Source organism: Columba livia, chromosome 5 (genome assembly GCF_036013475.1).
Source record: "Columba livia isolate bColLiv1 breed racing homer chromosome 5, bColLiv1.pat.W.v2, whole genome shotgun sequence".
Classification (NCBI taxonomy): Eukaryota; Metazoa; Chordata; class Aves; order Columbiformes; family Columbidae; genus Columba; species Columba livia.
The window spans coordinates 58,633,959-58,656,930 of NC_088606.1; the positions used below are offsets into that span (position 1 = coordinate 58,633,959).

General features: G+C 39.7%; 1 protein-coding gene across 15 annotated transcripts in view; it reads right to left on the minus strand.

Moving 5' to 3' along the window:
• Positions 1 to 22,972, minus strand: part of GALNT18 (polypeptide N-acetylgalactosaminyltransferase 18) — a 334,832-nt gene that overhangs the window by 164,141 nt on the left and 147,719 nt on the right. Inside the window, exon 1 of one of the 15 annotated variants that reach the window (XM_065066206.1) lies at positions 15,910 to 16,030. The exons of the other annotated variants lie outside the window; for them this stretch is intronic. Coding sequence (XP_064922278.1) covers positions 15,910 to 16,015 — 106 coding nt within the window. The 5' untranslated portion in view covers positions 16,016 to 16,030. Of the gene's footprint in view, positions 1 to 15,909; positions 16,031 to 22,972 lie in introns of those variants that run through there. 15 annotated transcript variants of the gene reach the window in all.

Sequence of the window (22,972 nt, forward strand, 5' to 3'; positions counted from 1 at the left end):
TGCACCTGATAACTACACCTCTCTAAAACACAAGTGTTACGCTACGGGAATAGGAAGCAATGTGGTGAGATACCCTATGACAGTGAACAGCCACTCTTCTCCAGTCGCACATAATCCCTTCGAGCTTCTCCTAGACCTCGGTTTAAAGACTCAAAAATCAATGGAGTTAGAAGCGTCAAATTAATTAATACTTTTGGAAAACTCACATCAAGATAAAGCTCTTGTGGTATGAAAGCCGCTACACTGACAGATTAAGGCCTCGGTCTTCCAGTGCCATTAACAATATCTAGACACCGTATCAAGTGTATGACTCTTGTGATCAGCTTTAAGTGCCACGGATGCACAAACACCAAAGCCTCACCCCAGAGATTTTTACACCTTGCTCTATGTCTTTAGCACCATATGCTGTTATTTAATTCTGCCTGAGGAGATTGAATTATATGCACTAAACCCATTAGAAAGTATTGGCAGTATTAGCTAAAATACAGGACTAACTATAACTAAAAATGTACAATTATTGTATTTCAATGGCAATTTTTCCTTGAAAGAAAACAACATAACTTGCAGATATCCACTCCTAGAGCATTTCATAATTTCAACATTTACAAACATAATTTCTTTCATCAGGGCTTAATGTCCCTCTTGAAGTTCTTCAGGAAATTTGCCCAGGTTTCATTCACTGAAAACATGGGATTTGAGTCGTAGCGTAACTGTTCCAACAGTTTGGCATTTCTTATTAAACAGCAATATATTTCTATGCCATACAAAACAAGAATAGAGTGCCTATTCTCATCAAAATGGGGTGTGCTCTTAAAAATGACAACGCCTTCACTTTTATTTATTTCAATATAAACTTAAAAATAGTTTAATTAAATAGCGACCTACATTATTATACTTTCAAATTTACCTATTTCTAAATATTTCTCAAACACAGTCTGAAGAGTATGCTTGTTAAAAAAGCAGCAATGTGCAATTTGTAGGTTAAGTCCCATTGATATATCACAGTCAAAGAGTGATAAATTAATTTGCAAAACTGGAGATGTTGTTATCTATAGGGCAATTAATTCAATTCCCAAAGCAGCATGTTCCCTGACTAAATTCATATACATTTATGGGATGTCAGACACTATTCTGACCTATCCCCTAAATCACGATAGCTAAGATCCAAGGAAAAAATTGTCCTCTCCCTGTTTCATAGCTTGATGCTATTAGTGGCACTGCCGCTATTATAGAACCAATAGCACGTTTCATATTTCAGAATCTCTGTGTACATTTAGTGAAACAGAGACAGAAATTTGTATCAGAAGGTTCAGAGCAGTGGGGGGTCATGAGCAGTGACCAGCTCCGGGCCCTTTCCACGCCTTGTCCCAACTGTTAAAGCGCAGCTGCTCTATAAGGTGAGTGGTAACATTTCCTCCATGCAATATTAATATTTGTTATGTGGCCGTGTTACCAGGCACATCACTAGTTACTTCCACTTAATATACTTCATATGTCTCAACCGACTAAGGACAGGTTGAAGGGCAGCCACAGAAACTGCTGGTGCTAGACTGCAACCAAGGGCAATGGAGGACATGGAGGCCTCCTGCTTTACATAAAGGAATAAAAAATATATATATGTATATGTATATGTATATATACACACACAAAGTTAAAGATACTTGCAGCTTTAATTTTGGAAAACAAAAAGTTTTAACTGGAGATAGACCACTTTCTGTAGCTATTATTGTATTTTTCAGGAGCACTAATATACCATAGAAATATTACAGAATTAATTTCACTAGCAACTTCAAGCCTGCTGCTTTCAGCAGGGTTGATTACTAAAAGGTATTTCTGCTCGCTTGGAAAGCAGTCAGACACAGTAGAAATGAGCTTTTAAGTCTATGGAGATTTCACCATCATATCCAAGAACTGGTACAGTTTGGTGTTCTCTTTATAAATCTTCCAGCAATATAAAACCCCCCAAACTGAAAACTCTTTCTTCTCACCTTGGTGCTGTTTTGAGAATTATTTGACCTCTGTAATAATGCCACCACTTGGCTTTGAAAGACCGTTAATGAAGGCAGTTTGTGCAACACTACTCTCAGAAATACCATTAAAGCATAACTATACATTTATTAATGCATAAAGTTGCCTTGCACTCTTATTACTAGAGTATGCTGGTTTGCTACTCAAAAATTTTTCAAAGTGCTTGAAAACATACTTGCTTAACAGCTGCCTACAGAAAGAGTCCATAATCATTTTTTATTCACTTTTCATTAGAGTCCAAAATTCTAACTACGTGGTATGCCCTTTTCTAACCATCTAAGATGGGTTCCCAGTCTGAACTACCATATGTTAGGCTATTCTCTATGTCTGGGATGTGTATTTTAAATAACTTATTCACTACCAGTGCCAATATGCTGACCCACCACAATATTTTTTGCATGAAAAACAGTACTTTGTCCTTTGTGTTTATGTAATTAGACAAGCTTTTTTTGTTGAGTATTTGTTACTTCCTATTTCTCACACAAATCTATTATGAAAGTTCCCAAGCACAGCAATTCTATTTTAGTTGACGCTACTCAAGCAGAGACAAGCAGACAAAGCGATGCCAGGATCTGGGCAGCTGAAGAATAGCTAACACTAGCAGTACAGGATTAATATCTTGTAGATAGGATAATACATTGCTTTTTAAAAATTTTATATGCATAAATACAGCCACACCTTAATAATCTCCACTCCAATTAAATGTAACTCCTAAGTGCTTCTTATATGCCTTTATGCTTGCTGAAATCAGGAGTCTTTAAATACCCAGTATATCCATAAAAACAGCAAGCTATACATTGAGTAAGCTGGACTGCTCTTCACATTTGAAGACTGTTACTGGGTGACCATCAGAGATCAGTTTTCTTTGAAATGATCACCGGGGTTAAAGCATCTGAGCCACAACTTCACAGTCAGCAGAGCTCATCTCCCCCTTATCCCAGGCTGACCTTCTGATAAGAGATTCAACTACGCTTCTTCCCTTAATCCTGAGCTACTGTAATCACATTCCTACGACAAAGTGCCTAATTAGTTCTGGAAATGGTACAGAATTCTGGGAAGAGTAGGTTAGTTTGCAATGTGCAAGACAGACTTCATCAGAAACAGGTATTCTCTAAGCTGGCTCACTGAGTGAAGGAACTCAAAACAGTCCATGGAATTTAATGTTCTGACAGCCTTAAGCTGTTTTCAGATTCACAGCAGCTGTTCCATAACAGCTGAATTGTCATCCCGGAATCACTTGGTTGCAAGCGGCCTCAGTAGTGCCCATCGCACACTAATTTTGTAGGAATGTGAATCCTACAGGCAAAGGGGACAGCAAAGCTCTGCGGCTGCCTGGCTGCTGGAAACAGGAGCCTCCTTTAGCCCCCTCTTCGCTCTCGGGGAGAAACGCTGGCATTTGCTTTGGAAGGTGGATAGTCCCATAGAAGTCAGTAACACAGCTCACATGCTCAGTGGCTACCTTTTTCATGTTTGTTTGTTTTCTTTTTTCCCCTCACAAAAGTGACAAGAACAACATCTGGAAAACAAACAAACAAAAAACCTGAAGCTGAAATGGACAAAAAAATTGCTTGTTATTGCAAAAATATTAAGAGAAAGTAAGTCCGCTCAACCAGCTCTAAGTTACATATGGGTTCTGGGCTGATATAAATGGCAGATAGGAAACAGCTGCCATTTATTAATGACTTAAATAATGACTATAAACTGACACAGCTCTCACACAAGTGTCAGGACTATTATTCAATATTCTAAACAAAATCCAAAGGAGTTACCATATCGGACAAGACTTTTGGCCAATCAGCTCCATATTGCTGCTGCCAGCAATAGCAAAGAAGCTTATGCTTTAGAAGAAAAACAACTTTTGTCTGCAATGTACCTAATCAGCCTCCAGTTGAACTGCCACTCATTACTCTCCGTACTTCTTTGCACAAGCAGACCCACATTCCACTGTGAAACCCCCGCAATTGTGGTATATTGGAAAAGGACTATCCTGCAGGAACACAGAGTCTTCCCTCAGCTCGGGGACGTGGTCCTGCGTGCTGCGGATGGGGCAGATTAACTCTAAAATAAGAAGAAAGTGGCCAGTGTAAATTTTATTGCTAAGAAGCTAACAGTGCATTCAAATAAATGGTATTCAGAGCAAAGCTCATAAATCAGCTCTTTTCAGATAAAACTTTCATATCTATTTCAGTTCAGCTCAGCAAGCGCTGGCTGGTATGAAAAGCCAAGTAAGCATTGCAAAACTGTGAGAAAGAGTATCAGTACCCCCACTAACTGCAGCAAAGGAGATACGAATTTCTAAAAATCATTTATTTTCTTTTTCATAAAGAATCAATTGAAGCAAGACTTTACAGTGTGATTAAAAGCATTCACTAGCTTTCTCTAAAACACAGACTTGGGCAAAACTTATTTTCCCACTTATTAGATCAACCAAGTTTAAGCACTTGTTATGTACGTTAGATTATGTCTAATCTCCTCCCTTGACTTGCATAGCTTAAGATATCTTTGAGGTCTACCCTCTGGAACATAATCTTCTATATGACCATAAAAGAAGCATGTAACAATTGACGGCTTTAATCTGCGACCGATGTGATGGATGAGTCTGACTGGCACTGCCCTTTGGTCCTAATAAGATGTTCACGGCCCAGCACACAGGGTAAGATAAACTGAGCAGCTGAACTCATCAGCAGCTTCACTGGCCCAGGGAAAAGCAGGTGACACCACAGCTTTGCCTGTACCACACGTCTCTAGTTCCTCATATACTGGCAGCAATGCACCCATTTACCAGCACTGGGAACCTTTATTTGACACAGGCAATATAGCAAATGCCAGAAGAGATCTGAGACACAGATATATTCACAAAAATATTTTGTTCCAGTAGCTTTTTGATTAAGCAGTAACGCAAAAATACAGCCATCAAATATGAATTAAGGCCTGCTGCAATTAAGAGGATGATATATTTAGATAGCAATTCATAATTTCACTCTCCTCGCTATGCCCAGACAGCCGCGGCTGGCTGTCCCTTACAAAGCAGAATTAGATAGTTAATCTAAAAGAGGAAATTAAAACTGGCCAGCAGGGTTGCTTCTGATGATTCCACCTCAATTAGACATAACTATTGCAGATCCTAGCATCATAGCTTGAAGATACAGATCTCAACTGAGCAATTCCCAACAGCTCACCAGTTCCCTTTGCTCTTATGTTTTATGAGGCATGCAGGCTCCATGCACAAGTGTTTGGGTGTCTTAAGAAAAGTTTCTCTTGCAATGCGCTGACTGCGGGAAGCTGGCTTTCACCCATGGATGGCAGATGGCATCATCAAAGCAGCACAGCTGTACTGTAAGTAAATCCTACGCTAAATGAATTACTGCCTCTGCTAATGGCAGTCACTCTGTCTCGGAAATGAAAACGAAAGAATCCAAAGGAAGCGGAAAGGCAACTGGGCAGCAGTGAGGACTGGAGTACCTTATCCTCTCCATTACACGTCCCTGGCAAATCTGCCGTGTGGTCAGTGCCTGCAGACTGGACACAACCAGCTGGAGGAGACAGGGTGTTCAGTCACTTTTTGAGCCCATGGACTGGAAGCCCTAAGCTGTCCAGTGCTGCTAGATTCTTCTAGCTACAGAAAAACACTATGTCATTGCTAATACAGGATGGACTCCTTGTTATCCAATTTTGTTATCGCAATACCTGTCAACAATTTTCTCAACCGCTGCTCAAAACTGTGTGTTACTGCTGGTCTGCTCTCAAGGGATCAGCCTGGTGGCCACAGTGGCCACCTCGGTGCTGCGCAGCGTGCTGTGCCAGCTGCACTCCTACCAGCCTGTCCTGCCTCCTGGCCCAGCTCCCTGCAGAACAGCCAACACCAACATGGACCAACCTCTCTGCTGGCAGGTTTAAAGGGGCTCTGGTGTTTCCAAAACATGGCAGAGAACTTTCTGCACACCAGCATCAAAATCCTGTCTGTGCGTTCCATGGAAGGCAGGCACAAAGCCAACAGTCTGCAAGATAAAACAGCAATGCCACACCACCCATACTCAGTATTTTGTAGGACCGAAACAGGCAGCTTCTCTGACACAGAGGAGAAGATTCCCTCAAGTCACCTATTCCAATGACCAAATGCAGAGACAGAGGGAGATTTCTGCATACTTTTGCCTGTAAAATAACAATGATACTTTTAGGCACGCAAGCTACACCTGGTTAAAACTGGTACAACACATTTACAAATGAGAAGGCTAAAAGCAAGCTTCTAGTATAACAAAGAAATGCAAGCTTTTATTTTACACCACAAATATTTTAGTATATTGGAGAGGATTCCACGTATTGCAAAGGGGAAAGTCCTGCATCTTGCTCTTACATTACAATTTCACCCGAGTCACAGTATTTTCAAACAATAACTTGGCCAGAGTCCTGAAAACGCATTCTAATCTTGGCACGCCTCAAGGATATTGGATGTTAAAACATCTCCATTGTGAATTTACAAAGATTTAAACTTGACATTAGAAGATAAACTGCCCTTTCAACTCTGGGAATAACATACTTTCTCCAAAGTTAAGCTATGGCACATATTTTTACTAATTGTATTGTGTCTCTTGTGGAAATGAACTGCTGAAGACTTTAAAGTATGCTTGTCAAGAAATTAACTGATTTCAAAACCTCCATAATCATAATTGCCAAAAGTCTTAACATATATAAAAACCTTAATATAATCAAGAACACCTTCGAACTGAGGTATTTATATAGCTTATAAAATACGTGAAAATATAAATTCTGTAGAACATTAGCTAAGGGAATTATATCTTGGGATGTTTCCCAACAAAGTCAACTGAACAGGCACAGAAATAGACCTCAAAGAGAGAGAAGACAGGCAGGAAACTTTTAGAAAATGGAACACAAATCGTTCAAACTCCTCCCTCCCATGGCTCATCTCACGGAAGGGAACTGGGATTCAGTAAAGATATGAAACTATCTATAATAACATGGTTTCACAAACTAATATAAACCCAGAGTTACTTTGTCAGTGTCATAAATTAATATAAATTATTATTACTGCAGCTGGGATCAGAATCTATCCCCTAGATGACAAAGAAGGTAAGCAAGTATCCAGCACTTACTAGTGCTATAAAAGGGAGAGCAGTGCTTCTTGGCTTTGTTTTTCCCAGCTGCCTGACAGAGCAGGATAATCCATCAGTTCAGACCGGTGGAGGTCACCATTTAGAAACAAATTCTCAGGCAAAGTCAAGGACACCCCAGAAAAACATAGAAGATAGAAAGCATCTGGCTTCTTATCAACCCTTGGGTAAGACAACAAACATTGATGGTTCTCTCTTTGCAGATACAAGAGGCTGCTTCACAGTCTCTTGATGAAATAGAGTAAATCCCCCAAGGCCGCTTGCCACACATTCAGCAAACATCCTTGAAATCTTGCAGCCTTTTTTTTTTCTCTTCTTAATTTACACTACATTTTTATGTGGCCGTCCCCTCCTTTATGCCAAAAAACATTAAACTCATTAAGCACTTAACGTTCAAACAGGAACAAGAATAGATCAAAGAACTAGCTGTCGTAATTTGAAAGTCTTGCCTTTATCTCAAATGCCAGTGGGTCAGCAAATGCCCTCAGCTCGGTGCTGCCAGACACATCGCACTGTTCAGAGCAAGGTGTCATCTGCACACTCCAAAGAAAGGTGGTGCGTAAAGCCCCTTGCGCTCAGTCCCACACTTCTCCCTACAGCACAAACCTGGGGCAAACCTGCAGAAAAGTCAGCATCGCAAAATTTAAGTTTGCCCATGATATGAAGGAATCATAACTCACTCTAATAGACATGTTAATGAACCAAAAGCACTATATCAAGGTCTTAAAGAGAATTCCTTTTGTTTCCCAGCACCAATGGCCTGAGGAAGAGAAGAACAGAGAATGGCTGAAGAGCTTTACTACACATATTGCAGCTTGGTGGTCATTTGTACCTGCTTGTGCATCCCACAGGAAGCTGGCGTCTCATAAGGTGCTCCTACGGCTGCCCTACATAAATGTCATTTGAGCAATGCATTTGCATACAGCCTTCTACAATTCTCTAAGCACCAAGATTTTATACAGGGAGAGAGCATTTAATTTTCACAGAGAATGGAAATGTCCCAAATAAAACTAAAAGTTTAAAATGATCAGATATATGGTTAACAACACTTACACCCCAACTTACATGTGTGCATGAAAGTAATTAATACACTGACTCTTTCCTTAGATTTCACCTCCAGATCTGAAGGTCTCTTTCCCATGTACACTGAAGAATGGATTAGGGAGATGCATATACATATTCATATAAATATCCATATTCATTCCTATAGTACATTCAGATAAACATTACAGCAGTCAACAGATAAATGGGTTGGTGTAGTGTGGCGTGGGGCAAACTCTCCACACTAACCTTTACAGTCTACTATCTGTTCCTGTTTGTCATTATAATATCCATGATTCCCTGTAACAAACACCGAATTTGCTGCTATAAAGAATACAAAGCATTTGCTAATAGCACACGCAGCAGATAAGACGCAGGTCAAAAGAAAGCAAAAACTGAAAAAAAAACAACCCAAAGTAAAAGCTTTTTTTGGACTTACAATCCATAACCAGCCATTTTCGAGTCTACAGGTTATGATACATTCCTGTCTTCATCATCCAGTTCTGCTGGAATAACTAACACTGCAGCAAGGAACAATCGAACCCTAAAAATCACATCCTATAAGTCCTCTATCTAACCTGTTTACTTAGAGATAGTTAAGCATAACTAATTTATATGGCGTGCCCTCTCTCCTAGCTTCTTAGATTAAATAGCTGCTCTCTAAAAATGAAGGATGGCCATGACTTCAGACATCATCAGAGTTGTTTAAGATCGATATGTAAGTGTAGAAGCAGCACCCAGCCAGATCCTGCTCACTCACACTGGCATCCAGGAGAAGGTAAGACCCACGATCACACAAGGTTTTCTTTGTCAGATGAGGTGAGAGGATAACTTTTGAATACTGTAGCTGGTAAGTGTTCTAGGCACCCCATCTTCCACAGGCACTTAACATGTCAGTTGTCTGGATAGTTTTGTCCCAAAAATAAAGGAAATAAATTATTCTGCTTCAGCAAGTAAGATTCAATGGGTAAGAAGAAAGCTGGGAGAACAAATGTGGGAAAGAGCAAAAGAAGAGCATGGAACAACAGAGGGAAAACATGAGAAGGTGGTTAAGGAAAACAAGGCATAAAATGTATTGCAGAAAGGAAAAGGCACACAGGAGAAAAAGCATTTGGAGAATACCTCAGGCACTGGCCTGTGGAACATCTTTTGCAACTATAACACACTGCATTCAATTCTATAAAATAGTATTTGCTACATTTGCCCCAGGTCACCAACTGCAGTGGGGATAAAGCCAGTAAGGATTCTGATGCATTCAGGAATGACAAGGGCAGGGCCCTTCAGCTAATTTAGCAGGTCATTGTCATCTTACTTAACCGTAGCTCTTCATATTATTCTAAATTTTAATTACAATTCGAATGCAATGTCAAGTAGAAAATGGCTGTTATTTATCCTCCTCCTTTTCTATTTTCTTTTTTTTTTGTTTGTTTTGTTTTGTTATTATGGTTTTTTGTTTTTGTTATTATGTTATTATGTGCAAAAAACCAAATCTTTGAGGACACCCTCCTCCCCCAAACTGGAACATTCTGGCAGCAGTAACACTACAAATACCACCAGCTCTGTATGTACAGCCATGCTCTGGGGTGAGGGTCTGGAGACTGCATCAAGGAATTCCCAGTTTACAAGTCTGAACTTCTCCTGTCTATATAGGGTAAGGAAGGCTTTTTGCACAGTCAGTGCTTCTGTATGTCTCCTCATCAGAAAGCTTGGGTTAATGTACGCTTATCCACAGCCTCTGTCACCCAATGAGGTTTGCAGCACTTCACAAATTAAGAGATATCATTAGCGTCACTTACAGACTGAGAAATGGGGAAGGCAGTGGGGCAGAAACGGGCAGTGTCTTGTATAGAGTCACGCAGCAAAACAAAGCATGGGTGGCCCCCATTTCTCTGCTTCAAAAGCCAGAAAAGGCTGTCTCTATTTCCTCAGTTTTCTTTTATGTTCTAGAATTTCTCTCTCTTACATATACACTGTGAAAAGGATCCACTCATCTGTTCTTAGGTGAAATGATCTGAAACTAGACAAAAGTGCTTCAGATGTCTTATCAACAGCTGCTGCTGCTCTGACCAGAGGAACACTCATTCTCAATTTGCTGGATTCCAGGAGAAAAAAAACCCAAAACAGTGTAGGAATAACTAACAGACCAGCTTAATTTTGTTGGATAGAAAAAAATACGCACAGCTTGATGCAAAGGCATGCATCTCAAAAACCATTATGTCTTCTGTAATTTGCTTAGAGGTTTTTGTTTGTGTAAAGCATTTACTTTTCAACACTATGATGATCTGCAAAAGTAAGAGCACTAGAGCCCTTCTGATGGCTAAGTAGACATTAAATGCACCACAGGTAGCAATTCACTCAGTTTCTTCATGGCAAGGACAACAAAAGCAGTGCTTTTAATATTTAATTCATTTGGAACAACATAACCAATGTCCTTATACTGACCCGAGAACCCCCATACCTGCAAGACATTATACTTCAATTTTGTGCACAAAGGAATTTTATAAGAGTTCTTTATATTTACATGCGAAAGCCAGAAAGCCGGACTGCTCATTAAGTTGTACCTCCCACGCAGCAGCTCTCAAACCTCGCCCAGGTTTGCACTGACCCCAGGATCTCGCACCGTACCTTAAACAATCTTCCCAAAGCTGAATCCAGATCAGGTTTCACCCTGTAAATTCTGCCTCAAAGTCCATGTTTCAGTTATGGCAGTCTTTACTTAAAACAAAAAGCATTAATGACCACAGTTAAATTTAAAACAATACTTGTGTCATTTACCTCGATCATTAAAAACTAGTCTCTAATCTCAATTTACTTAGTCTAAGGTTTAAACCTTTGCATATTGCGATGCTTTTTATCTAATGAACACACAATTACTCACTCATTTGTACACTCTGGTAAAGGATGATAAGGTCATCCTTTAACCTGTTTTTTAATTAAAAGCTGGACAAGCTCAGGACTGACTTTGACAGTGCTAGTCAGAGTGCCTAGGCCTTCAGTAATCTGTAACATCAACACAGCAAACAATAACATTTGACACAAACCAACCTTGACATCATGGCTTCACCCTCAAGAAAAAAGCTTCACAAACAATACCTTGCATAGCAAATATCCGGCTATTCTTGTGCCACAGGCCTGACAGTGCGTATTAAGAGGAAACTAGAGTAGATGAAAATCTGAGTTTGATTTCTTTTTCCTTGGTAGCACTCCAAAGCCACTGCCAGTTATGGAATGAAAAAATAAACTGAACTCGCCACCGACCAATATTTCTTCAACACAATTGTTAACTAGATTAGATAGCTGAGCATTTACATTGGAGGACACACAAGCCAGAAATAAAGAACCACCACACTTGGCAAATCAGATTGTTGGCCCTGTAGAATAATGACTGTTACAATAAAACACATCTCACACTTCTGAACCCCACAGATTTGGGTCTGGAAATGCCTGGGACAGATTGGAGAGAAGAAAAAGGAGGGAGGGGGGGTGGGGAAAGGGAAAATCGGATTGACATGATACTTTTTTTAGTTTTTATTCCAGAAACATCCAGATGCAGATATAGCCATGGCAGACGGCTTCTCTCTCCTCTCAGGTACACAAGCAGAGCCTGTGCCAGACACATGGAGCCAGCAACACACCACTCAACCACAAACACTCACTTGGGCTACCAGCAGTCTGCACCGCCAAAGAACTCTTGCATCTGCACTTTCTGCTTCAAAATCAGCAAAGTCACTGGAGCATGAACTCACCCCTCTGCAGGGCTTTGGGTGTCCTGCCAGAGCATGCACAGTATGGACAGCCTGACAGACCCACTTGCTGATTCTGTAAGGAAAGAAAGAAGGTCTGGCAGAGATGGCTTAGCCTGCCGTCAGTGCGCTGCTTATCAAGTCATTTGCTCTTTTCCATGTTAAAGAAAACCCTTCAAACCTCTGTTTTCTCAGCATTAGAAGTAACCTTTGCAGGACCCATATTGCAGATAAAACACTTAAATATATAGAGGCTGAGGCCTCCTGAGATTCTGTGGTTCAAAACTGCAATTCATGACTGAGAGTGAGCAAACACCTATTTAGAAGTATCAGATGTATCACTACCAGAAGTAATAAATGTATATTAAAATAAAAAAGTAATAACTACTAGCCTTCAGGCCCCTCTTTGCTATTTCATGGCATGCTAAACAAGAAACCTCAAGATTTTTACTCAAGTAGTTTATAAGCACACACACACACACACACACACACTCAAGTCATCTGCTGGTCAAAAGATTTCCTACATTCCATCCCTCTCTAACTTGAAGAGAAATGGATTCGATGGGTGGACTGTTCAGTGGATGAGGAATTGGCTGGATGGTCACACCCAGAGGGTAATGGTCAATGGCTCAATGTCTGGATGGGCACCAGTAACAAGTGATGTCGCTCAGGGGTCCGTACTGGGACCAGTACTATTTAATATCTTCATCTGTTACACAGACAGTGGGATCAAGTGCACCCTCAGCAAGTTCGCAGGTGACACCAAGCTGATCAAGTTGAAGATGAGCTTTGAAGGTCCCTTCCAACCCAAACTATTCTATGATTTCATGCTATGTGGTTGTTATCACAGGCCTTTTCCAATAGCCGCTTACTAATTTTAAAGACATCAGTGTTAACAACTGGCGCTTTCTCTTCCTACAAGAAGAAACAATTTGCAACATGTGCAAAGGTATTAATCCAGTACTTGTTTTCAAGTCACAGATGTAACGATGCAGAAATAACTAGAGGAAAGAAAATTTTAAAAGGCAACCCAATATCACTAGTTTGCTTTTCAGTTTGGACAAGTACAAGTATCGCCACAAAAAAAGCGGCTTCACTTTCACTGTAAAGCTGTCCAAGGACAGCAATGAAACCCATCAAAATCTCCTAACAATTCAAAATTATTCTGCTTTGCTTGTAGCATTCTGAGATTTTTCCCATTCTAAGTATGAGAAAAATAAAATCAAAACCAAGGGAAGAATAGTAAAAACACTGATTTCCTCTTTCTGTTTCTAATGTGACCTCAGAAACAAACTCTTTCTGCTCCTTAGGTTTGACTTTGCATATATCTTATTTTCCCATAATTCCTCACCAGCAATTTCTCTTCCTATTTATTAAGGAACCCAACAGTGAGAACTAACTTTTCTACAGCTTCTGATATTTTTTAAATGCCATGTTTATAAACATAACTGCAGACACACAAACAACTCTTGCCACCTGTCCCTTCAAATGCAAGGCTGCCCTTTAAATGTTTATTTTACCTGTGGTTCATCCATACTCTGCAAGTTAATGAGCCCCCTGAAACTCCTTCACATACACTTTCTGCAGCATTTCTTTTCTATAGAAAATGTCTGGGGAACATCTATAAAGATCAGTCATATGTAGTAAGAGCCATAACCTTTTACCAATTAGTGCATCTTGAAACTAGTGTGAGATTCTTTGCAGCGATGGCATACAAGGTGAGAGAGCACACAGACTAATTGTCAAGGGCCATTTCTTTCCCATATTCAAAATATGAACTATAATTAGTACACAGAAGGGAGTTACCTTTACTTCCAGGGCATCTGTCTCTTGGCAGCAACCCTGGCTTGTACTCTCCTGGCCTGCTGAGGGCCGCAGCCAAAAGCACTTCAGCAGTACCCTGGCTCCCGTTTAGATCTCACAAACAAACAACGAAAACCAAAGGGGGCAGGGGGAAACTTGGAAACTTTACTAATTGTTCTCAGTGGGAACAGCTTAGAGATGTTTGTTTCATATCTGTTGTCAAGCACTTTTTAAAAATACCGAGACCTAAATTTTTAATGTCTACTTTCTATACAGGCAGCATTCACTAGCATGAATGAGAACAGTAATTGTAAGCTATGCACAAACCTACAGTGGTCTAATGTATGTCAAAGAGCTGGAAATGACCCAGGTTGTAGCTCAGGTCTATGTGTGTGTTTCTCCAGGAAGGAGAAAGGTGCTGTTTGTGAACCAATAATTACACTTCATTACGTCCTGTACAACCTTCTTTATTTTATCTATCAGAAATGCCTCAAGGCAGCAAAATAATCCAATCACTGTTTTCTATGGCCCCTCCTTGACGTACCCAAGATCATTCGGCAGTGGTACCATGAGTCAGGTGGCAGGATGTCTAAAGTTACTAGTACTTAAAGTCTAATGCATCTTGAAAGGCTGCTCACCTCATTGCCTTCATCTTTGGATTTTACTTACTGAGCATGAGTGGAGGGGCAAAGAATAGCCCCAGGAGCTCTCATGTGTGAACTTTAAGAATTCCAGTCTGCTCATTAGTCACTGCTGTAAATGAATTGGGTTTCAGAACTGTTTTGCAATGGGAAAGACGATAAGCATCACAAACCAGATTCAGGCTGTGTGTAAACCCTCCTTAAGTCAACTAAATTGCCCTCATTTTCCTCAGTTCTGGACCAAAAACATGAAGACAAGTTTTGCTTTTAAGTTTTATCTGCGCAGTCATATTCCTTAGCATGGTATCACATGGGAGTAATTATACCAGAATTTGGTTCAGTGCACAGGAATCTGGAGATTTTATTTTCATGTGAAAAGCTATCAAGAGAAACTGATTTTAAAGATCTATTTTGATAACAAGCTTTTAATGGGAATAACGTTACGATCTTAGACCTTTATTTTTTCCATTCCAACCTTGACAGACATCTTTCTGGACTGTGGGCTCCTTGAAAATATGTGCATAATGCTCATCACGTGAGCAACCCCACCGACAGCAGAAACCTCAAAGAGCAGCACATGACTAAGCCACTGAAAGGAGCGCTCACTAGCAACACATCTTTTGGAAAGCAAAATGAGAAGAGGGATATATGCTAAGGAAAAGCTCTAGCATTTTGACATAAGTTTTGAAATGAGAAACTTTAAAGGTCGGTACAACCATTATGATTAGACTGCATATCACAAAAATAATGATTATGATGTGGCTTCCCCTATACATACCTATCGTATAATGAAGTAGGGTTTCTGTTAACAGTCCTCATTTATACAGCACCAGTAAGACTATACCTGTTATCCTGCATACCAAACTGAACATTTCAGTCACAGAGCTGACAATAGTTTATTGAGAACACGAAACAATGTAATGAAATTGGGAAGTCAGTTTCTTCCCCTCTGTAAAGTACAAAAAGAAGCAAACAGATTTGCTAAAGACAAGGTACAAATAACTCAGAGAAACAGGAGAGTGATCCACCCACCAGTGATGTGAGTCTCTATTGACTTTAAAAAGGCCATTTGACACCAGCTTAATTTCAAAGTTGACAGTCTGTACAAGAGCAGTAGAGACTCCATTGTAGCCTCCACATTAATTTATTCTGTAATACACAGAAAATGAAAAAGAGTGTGTGTATGTGTGCAGGAGTGTGTGAAAATGGAAAAAAAAATGCAGATAGTTTGATCTGCCAGATGTGATCACTGTCTATTTTTAAGAGCAGTTATGGAAGGGCCATTGAAGGTTCAATATTAAATGAGCAAACCTAGCTATGCATGTTAAATTAATCAGCCCCGCATGTACAATGGTAACTCTTGTACGTACTTGGCACAACCCAAATTCCAGACTGTTTAAAAGTTATTAGAGACTAAGTTGAAACAATAACAAAAAAATAAAAGTGAGGAGACTTGCTGAAGAACAGTTTATTAAAATCTTCAGTAACCCAATCTCAGGCCTTTTGCTCTCTATAGACTCCTACCTGCATAGTACTCTCCAGGAGATCTGTTCTTTCTCTGGGCTGCTGTGGTGCTGCCAGTGAAGACATGCTTGTGAATGCACTTCATGGAAAGGCCTGTTTGTTTCATGCCAAGAGCCAAAAATAAAACACAAACATGAGACACTAAATAACACACATAATCTGTAAGCCAAATCTAAAGTACCGGCTCCCTCTTCACTGCTCTCTTGGAAAGTGGACAGCTCAGTCTCAGCAATTTAGAAGATGAGTCAAATAAAGAGCAAAACGGAGGAAAAGGTAATATAAATAAGTGGGTCCATAATGACCAGAGCTAAGGGCACCTGGTTTCCCACCGTCTTCTGTTTGGTATTTCAATTCTCTAATGCCATACAAGCTCTAGCTAAGCCTGCTTGTCAGCAAAGGCACTGACAGAGCATCTGTGTGTTCCAACTCCTGCTCCCTGTGCAAGCTCACACTGCAAGTCTTTCTGCAACACGACAACATCAAGAGGCCATTCTACACCTGGCCAAATATTTTCCAAAAAGCAGTAAGAACTTTGCAGCTTTGAGATCTCCCCTTTGTAAAGTTTAGCCCAAAATTGACCAGCCAGGTTCAAAATTCCCTGCATAGGAACACATATTCTTATACCCATGGGCAATCTTACTGCTTCAGGACTGTGCTTCATCTACTTTTCTTAAACTGTGAAAAATTGAAAACTCTCTACCTTTTTTCTTTCAAATCCTCATTCCCATCATATTATGTGTATCAATTAGAGCAATAGCATTTTTACAGATTGACTTCATGAAAACAGCTAAGGTTGTCTGCACCTCTTTAACTTTGAAGTATAAATCAAGCCAAAGAGGGGGAAAATATCTCTGTCCTCTGCTTATATATTAAGCAGCCATCCTTGAAACACGAAACCTTAACGTACTTGGTAATTGAATCTGAAGACGTGAAGAAGAGATGAAGGTTAAGTAAATGTCTTGCCTTCTCTCCCGTATCTCATACCAGCTACACCAATAACATTTGCCTTTTCCCTACTGTATACGATTGGTTAAGAAAGGGACAAAAAGGTAATGAAGGCAAGAACAAGTCAAACCTGAAGGGAAAAAAAAGAAAAGAAAACAAACAACAAAAATTACGAACAACAAAAAAAGCCCACAAGTTTGTCATTTTCAGTTAAATCTGCAGAAAATAATGAGCCATTCTGCAGAGAGATCTGATTCATGTTCAGACATCTTCAGTGTTGTAAGTAACAAGTTGTCCGTGTGTTGCTGACTCTGGTTTCCAGGCTTCTCCCCACTGGCAACACGTGCATTCAACATTGCAGAAACAACTGCTGGAAACTCAAGACTGTCAACTGCAAACACAGCAGGCACTGCAAAAACACTGCAAGCTCCTTCCACTCTGAAAGAATGTAGCCCACATATTTCCCCATCCCTCAGACTATATTCTGTCAAGCAAACAGAAAACAGACTCTAAAGAAAAGATGATCCACAGTCAAAAATGCAGAACAAATCGGTTTTCTCTAAAGAAAAAACAAATGAAAGCAAATAGTGAAAACATAAAGACATCAAGTTTCTGTAACTGAAGATAGGCAATGTGTTCTGCTGCAATACTAACAGGTTTTAAGAAACATCTCAGTAAGTTTACAGTCTCATAGTATGCTCTTCAGTATTTCTAGTGCTTTGGTGTTCCAGATCAGCAACCCATTCTGTACACAGCAGTGATAGGAAATACCTTTTAATCTTATTAACAAGAGTATTGCAACAGCACTAATGCTGCATTATTATTAAACTCCTCCATGAACGACAAAAGCTGTTTAAACACTGACAAGGACATAGACTGGTATATGCTGGCAGAACTTAGCAGCTCTCCAGCAGCCTGACTAACAGGGTCTCCCCACACCTGCACCACCAAGACCTGTGGAAACAGCTGAGAAAGGGGATGAGACACGGCCGGGCTGGGGGCTCAGGCTGAGCCACAGCACCATGGATTTATTGGCACTGTACATCACTGATATCGCACCAGAAGGCACAGTGCTATCATACTAGTGGTATCACTAACTGCTCACTCTCTGCCTCCAAGAGCCTACAAATCACACAGAACAGAGCAGGACTTTATAGTACATACCTGTAAAAGCTGGCTCAAATGTAGCTGCCTCAAATGCCACCAGTTCCTCTGCTAAATGTGAGCCCCTAGCAGCTTTAAAACAAAAGCCTAGTGTAGCAAGAGAAAAAGTTTTTAGTCCAGCAACAATTTCTAGTGCAACACACTGTCCCTGCAGTTCAGCCCACAGCAACGCTTTGAGGCCAAAGACATCTATCAGTCCTCAAATTGATCTGATTTAAATAAGGGACTAACTCTTTTCAGAGAGTGCTGGGCAGAGTGGAAAAGCAAGATTTAACTCACCATTACTCAGCCTTTGCTTTAGCTAACATACACTTTACTCAAACACAGCTTTCATTGCAAATGATTCAATGACCCCTACTCCAGTTCCATACAGTTCAGTGCAGTCACAAGGCAGCCTTCAGGAAATCGCCTTACCAAAAGGCTTTCAGTTATAACTGTGATTTTTAAAATTATTCTGAAGTATTATACATGTAGGGGTTTTTTAAATCAACTTATGAATAAAAGTAATAAGCAGCAAGAAACCTCAACCAGCTGGAGGACCGGTTGCAATATTAATTTTAGCCTCAAGCTCCAAGAGGTTGACTAATTGCCTCTGCAAATGTCTCAACCCAAGCAAGGCTGGCACGGCTGGCTGATGAAAGTCACAAGGTCATTGTTTCTACCTACCAGAGCTTCTCTTAAAAAAGAAACATAAAAGAAACCAACATAGGACACCCAAATCGCCTTTTCTGTATCATTAATACACTGATTTAAATATATACCAAAACATTGGTATAGTTGCGTTAGTAGTCTGACTTGCCATGCCACTGCTAGATCATCCTTTGACTCTGAATTTCAACTCCTCTTTATCTTTGGTCTCTGTACCTCAGCCTACCCTGAAATATCATTATAACACTTAGGCCTTATTTGCCAATTTTGGTAAGAATGGTATCTTCATGCAGAGGTACCTCAGTAACTGCTAATCACAGCAGAGCACCTCCTGGACATGCAACATATCCAGGGAACTGCAAAAGGATTCCCGTTGAAAAGATGTGTCATTATTGCCACTTAAATTGTTTTTTTTTTCCCATTTAAGACCATACTGTGATGCTGTTATGGGTAGAAAAATGAATTCTCCACTCCTCACATCTCCATCAAGTTTTTGGAGAGGGTCACCTCAGTGTGGTCAGTGATGCCAAGAAGAATACAGATGGCTACAATCAATGTTTTCAATGAAATCTTATCCACTCACAAGCTTTTAAATTATTAGTAGCTGGTCACCTGGGGTAACCAAAATGCTATTCTGAGTAGTGACTGAATTTTCCATATTTATAAGAGATGCTGAACATGAGTAGAAAACTGTTTTACAGATACTTTTTATCTTGGATGCTTTTGCTCTCTGAATACCTCCAAACCCATTCTCTTAGTACTTCCATAAATCTCTTCTTTTGCCTTTTCTCATGATGTCCTCTATATTTAGAGCAGTTACTGACCACTTGTCCACAAACCATCATTCTTCCCTGCATCTCCCTAGCACCATATATACATAAATCCTTCTTAGGGTGCTGACATCTAGCACTGGTCTGGTTTCAGTCTGCCCAACATACTGTTCCTGTCTTTGCTGGCCTTAACATGTCTTACAGCAACACTAAGAGATTTCAGTAAGGATTCAGGTGCTTTTTATGCCAATACATCTTTCTTCATTTCTTCCAACAGGTCTCATGTAAACTTCTCCAGGAAGGTACCCACTAACACTCCCAGAGAATAGCACTCAAGAGGTCACAACTCGATTTGTCACCTAACAAAACAAACAGAAGCCCAAAACCTGACTGTAATCCAACAGAGTATTCTGTTAATTGTCAACATTTGACATTTCAGAAAAACAACAAGGAGAAAAAGTGTACATTCAAGCTACAAAAATTCACTCTTTCTCATTAAGACTGGCTAATTTTTTTCTTGGTCCTTGAGATTAGTTTAAACCGTATTTTACCTTAGATCCTGGATATAAAAGCAGTTAACACTAACAGAGGAATGATGCACCCTGCTCTTTCATAAGCTAAAAATAAGTTATACTGTAAAAGGCTTCATGAATAAATGCTGAAGACCCTCTTAGGCCCCCACTCAAGTACATTTGCTAGGACCTTAAAAAGGGCATGATGCAGAAACAACCTAGTCCATCAGCTTCTGCTGTGAGAAACACTTGAGTACTCCACCTTCTACAATTTTTGAGCATGTTACAAGGGCTCACCCTCCCCAGTATGTCCTCCTCACATAAATCAGATGACTTGCTAATGATCTGTTCACTCTGTTTGTATTTCATGCAATATGTTAAGCTAGAAAAGTAAAAAAAAAAAAAAAAAAAAAAAAATTGAAATATTAAAAAAATTATAATAGGAAGGTATTTTGAGTAGGCACTCCATGTAAGAAGCTGCTTTTGCTTAGTGACAATTGTTCTTCTTAGCTGATTTTTCCACTTATTATCATAACACGGCTGCCAAATCACTGCCAAGGAAAAGCAGGAAAGGATAGCTAAACACACCGTCAGGAAAAGAAGAAAGGCATATCTTGAAATCATACCAGATCTTACATTATTTCTTTTGGCTTCACAGACTCAAGACAGATTTTAACAAACCATAATTGCTATAATAATTCTGCATTACTAAAACAAGCCAGCTTTTAAGTAACATGTGGTATTGCGTACACTGATGCAATTAGCGTTGTTCAGAAAGTTTGTTCATAGTGCCATAGCTCTTAATAGAGAAGGCAAGAAGCCAACTACATACTGCATAAGGGTACATTAGCAAAACCAAACAGCAGTAGTTACCCAGCTGAATGACATTTGTTCTCTGTCTTCCAGGCCTCAGTCCAGAAACCCTTCCAATAGCAACCTAACTTCATAGATACTCATACGCTTAAAGTCAGAAAAAGCACTCAGCTATCTCAAATGGAAATACTTAAATATTTTACTAGATCAAGGCAGGTCTAAATAAACAAATAAGTATTCAAACACCATTCATTTCAATGATCTATAACAAGCTACTTTCTGCAGTGTTGCTACTATAGGTTACATAGATCATCCTAGGAGAAGACCTGCAGTTTTTGCTTAGCAGCACACTTAAAGGTCTTCAAAATGCGGTTTTGTATGCTTTCTAACATTACACGTTCTCCAACATTTCATTTATCTCATCACAGATATCAAATGACAGGCATCAGAATGACATGATACTGCTTGCTTTTTTAAAGAATTGTGACATCCTCTCCACATAAGCTCACAAATCTACAGATCAAGTCAGCAGTGTCTTCCTTCACAGGTTCCTATACTTAATAAAAACAGATCCCCAATATGCAGGATAAGAAAAAAGTGGCATTGCAACCTGGGCAGTGAGACACTGTCTGTGAATGCAAAGCCTGCACTGCAACCTATCAGCCCCAAATTACACATTCAGTGCATTAAGGCTTTTACATTTCTTTATTCCAGGAACAAAGGGCAGCTCGTTATTAATACTGGCCTAAGGCAAAGGGAATGACATCACCAGCCTTCTCTTGCAGACATCATTGGCTTCTCCATCACACTACTTCTGTCTTCTGCTTTTTTTAATATTTTGTAAAAGTTAATGTACATTTAGATAAAATATGTATGAGGGTATTAGACAGCAAAATCTCAAGCAGGCTATGTTTCCATGCAAGCATTCATCTCCTATACAGGCAACCTTTCAGGTGTATATGTAGCCTCAGGCACATTTAAGCCTTATCTTCTTATCTGTACTGAAATCTCACCAAAGAAAAAAGAGTTTTGTTAGTTTTCTGGCTGATCTTCTTTTTAGCAAATATATTTTCATCCTTTCTGGCAGACAGCAGCTTATATGAAAAGAATATGTTAAGAAATGCAATTTTGAGAAACAAAGAATAATAAAAAAAAAATAATCAAAGCCATAAAAAAGCCATTTCAAATAAAAGTCTAACAATATCTAGGAGAGACTACAGCTTAACTTCATTTACTCTTTCCTCCAGTGCTTTGGAGATATTTGAGGCACAGTTCTGACTAAGAAAAAGTCAGAGTACCTACTGATGTATATTGAGGGTCACTGAGACAGTAATATCATTTTTACATAATATAAAGCATCATCAAGGAAGCCACACTGAAGAGTGAGTCACCCTCTTTTGCATGCCATCCTTAGCTACCAATGCTAGCATTAGCTATACAAAGAAAGAGGTAATATATTAGAAGTCATTTAAATTAGCGTTTCTTTGAGCAAAATGTGAATAGGCACACGTCAGATTTACACTACACAGGGATGGAACAGTGATCAAAAGAAACGCAAACAAAATCAGTAGTAGCTATTTTCACAAGTTAATCTGAACAAGATCAGTGAAGTGCATTTTTATTGTCCGTTAGCCAGACTATCAAATTTGTACAAAATATCACTGATTCCAAAAAGATGACCCAGCAGACGACATGTTATACTGTATAATAGCTTCACTTTGGAGGTGATTGTCCAGTGTAGTGAGAAGCAGAAGATTACACAGGTGGAAGGGGAGGCTGGACAAGCTCAGAGGATGAAATACCACAGCTAGATATTAAACACAGAAACCACATTTATCTCAGTAAATCCACAGGCTGAAAATGGTTTAAGTCTCAGAAGGAAAATATATTAGCATGAATGCTTGCCCTGTTCTTGTCCTTCCTTCTTGTTCATAGCTGCTGCTCAGGACAGGACATCTTTTGCCTGACCCATCACAGCCTTTCTTAGGTTCTCTTAGGTAATGAAAAGCGGTGTAAGAGGAAAACACTGAATGGAAATACTACAAAGAGCGCCATACTGCTGCCTGCAAAAGATACAATCCAGATGGAAGTCTCAAAAATTTCCCAGAATCTGTCACCAAATAACATCTGATTTAAAATCACTTTCAAATCTAATGAAAGTTGATGTCAATGTGACAAAGCTCAACTGGCCTCAGCCTGAAGAGGCAGGTA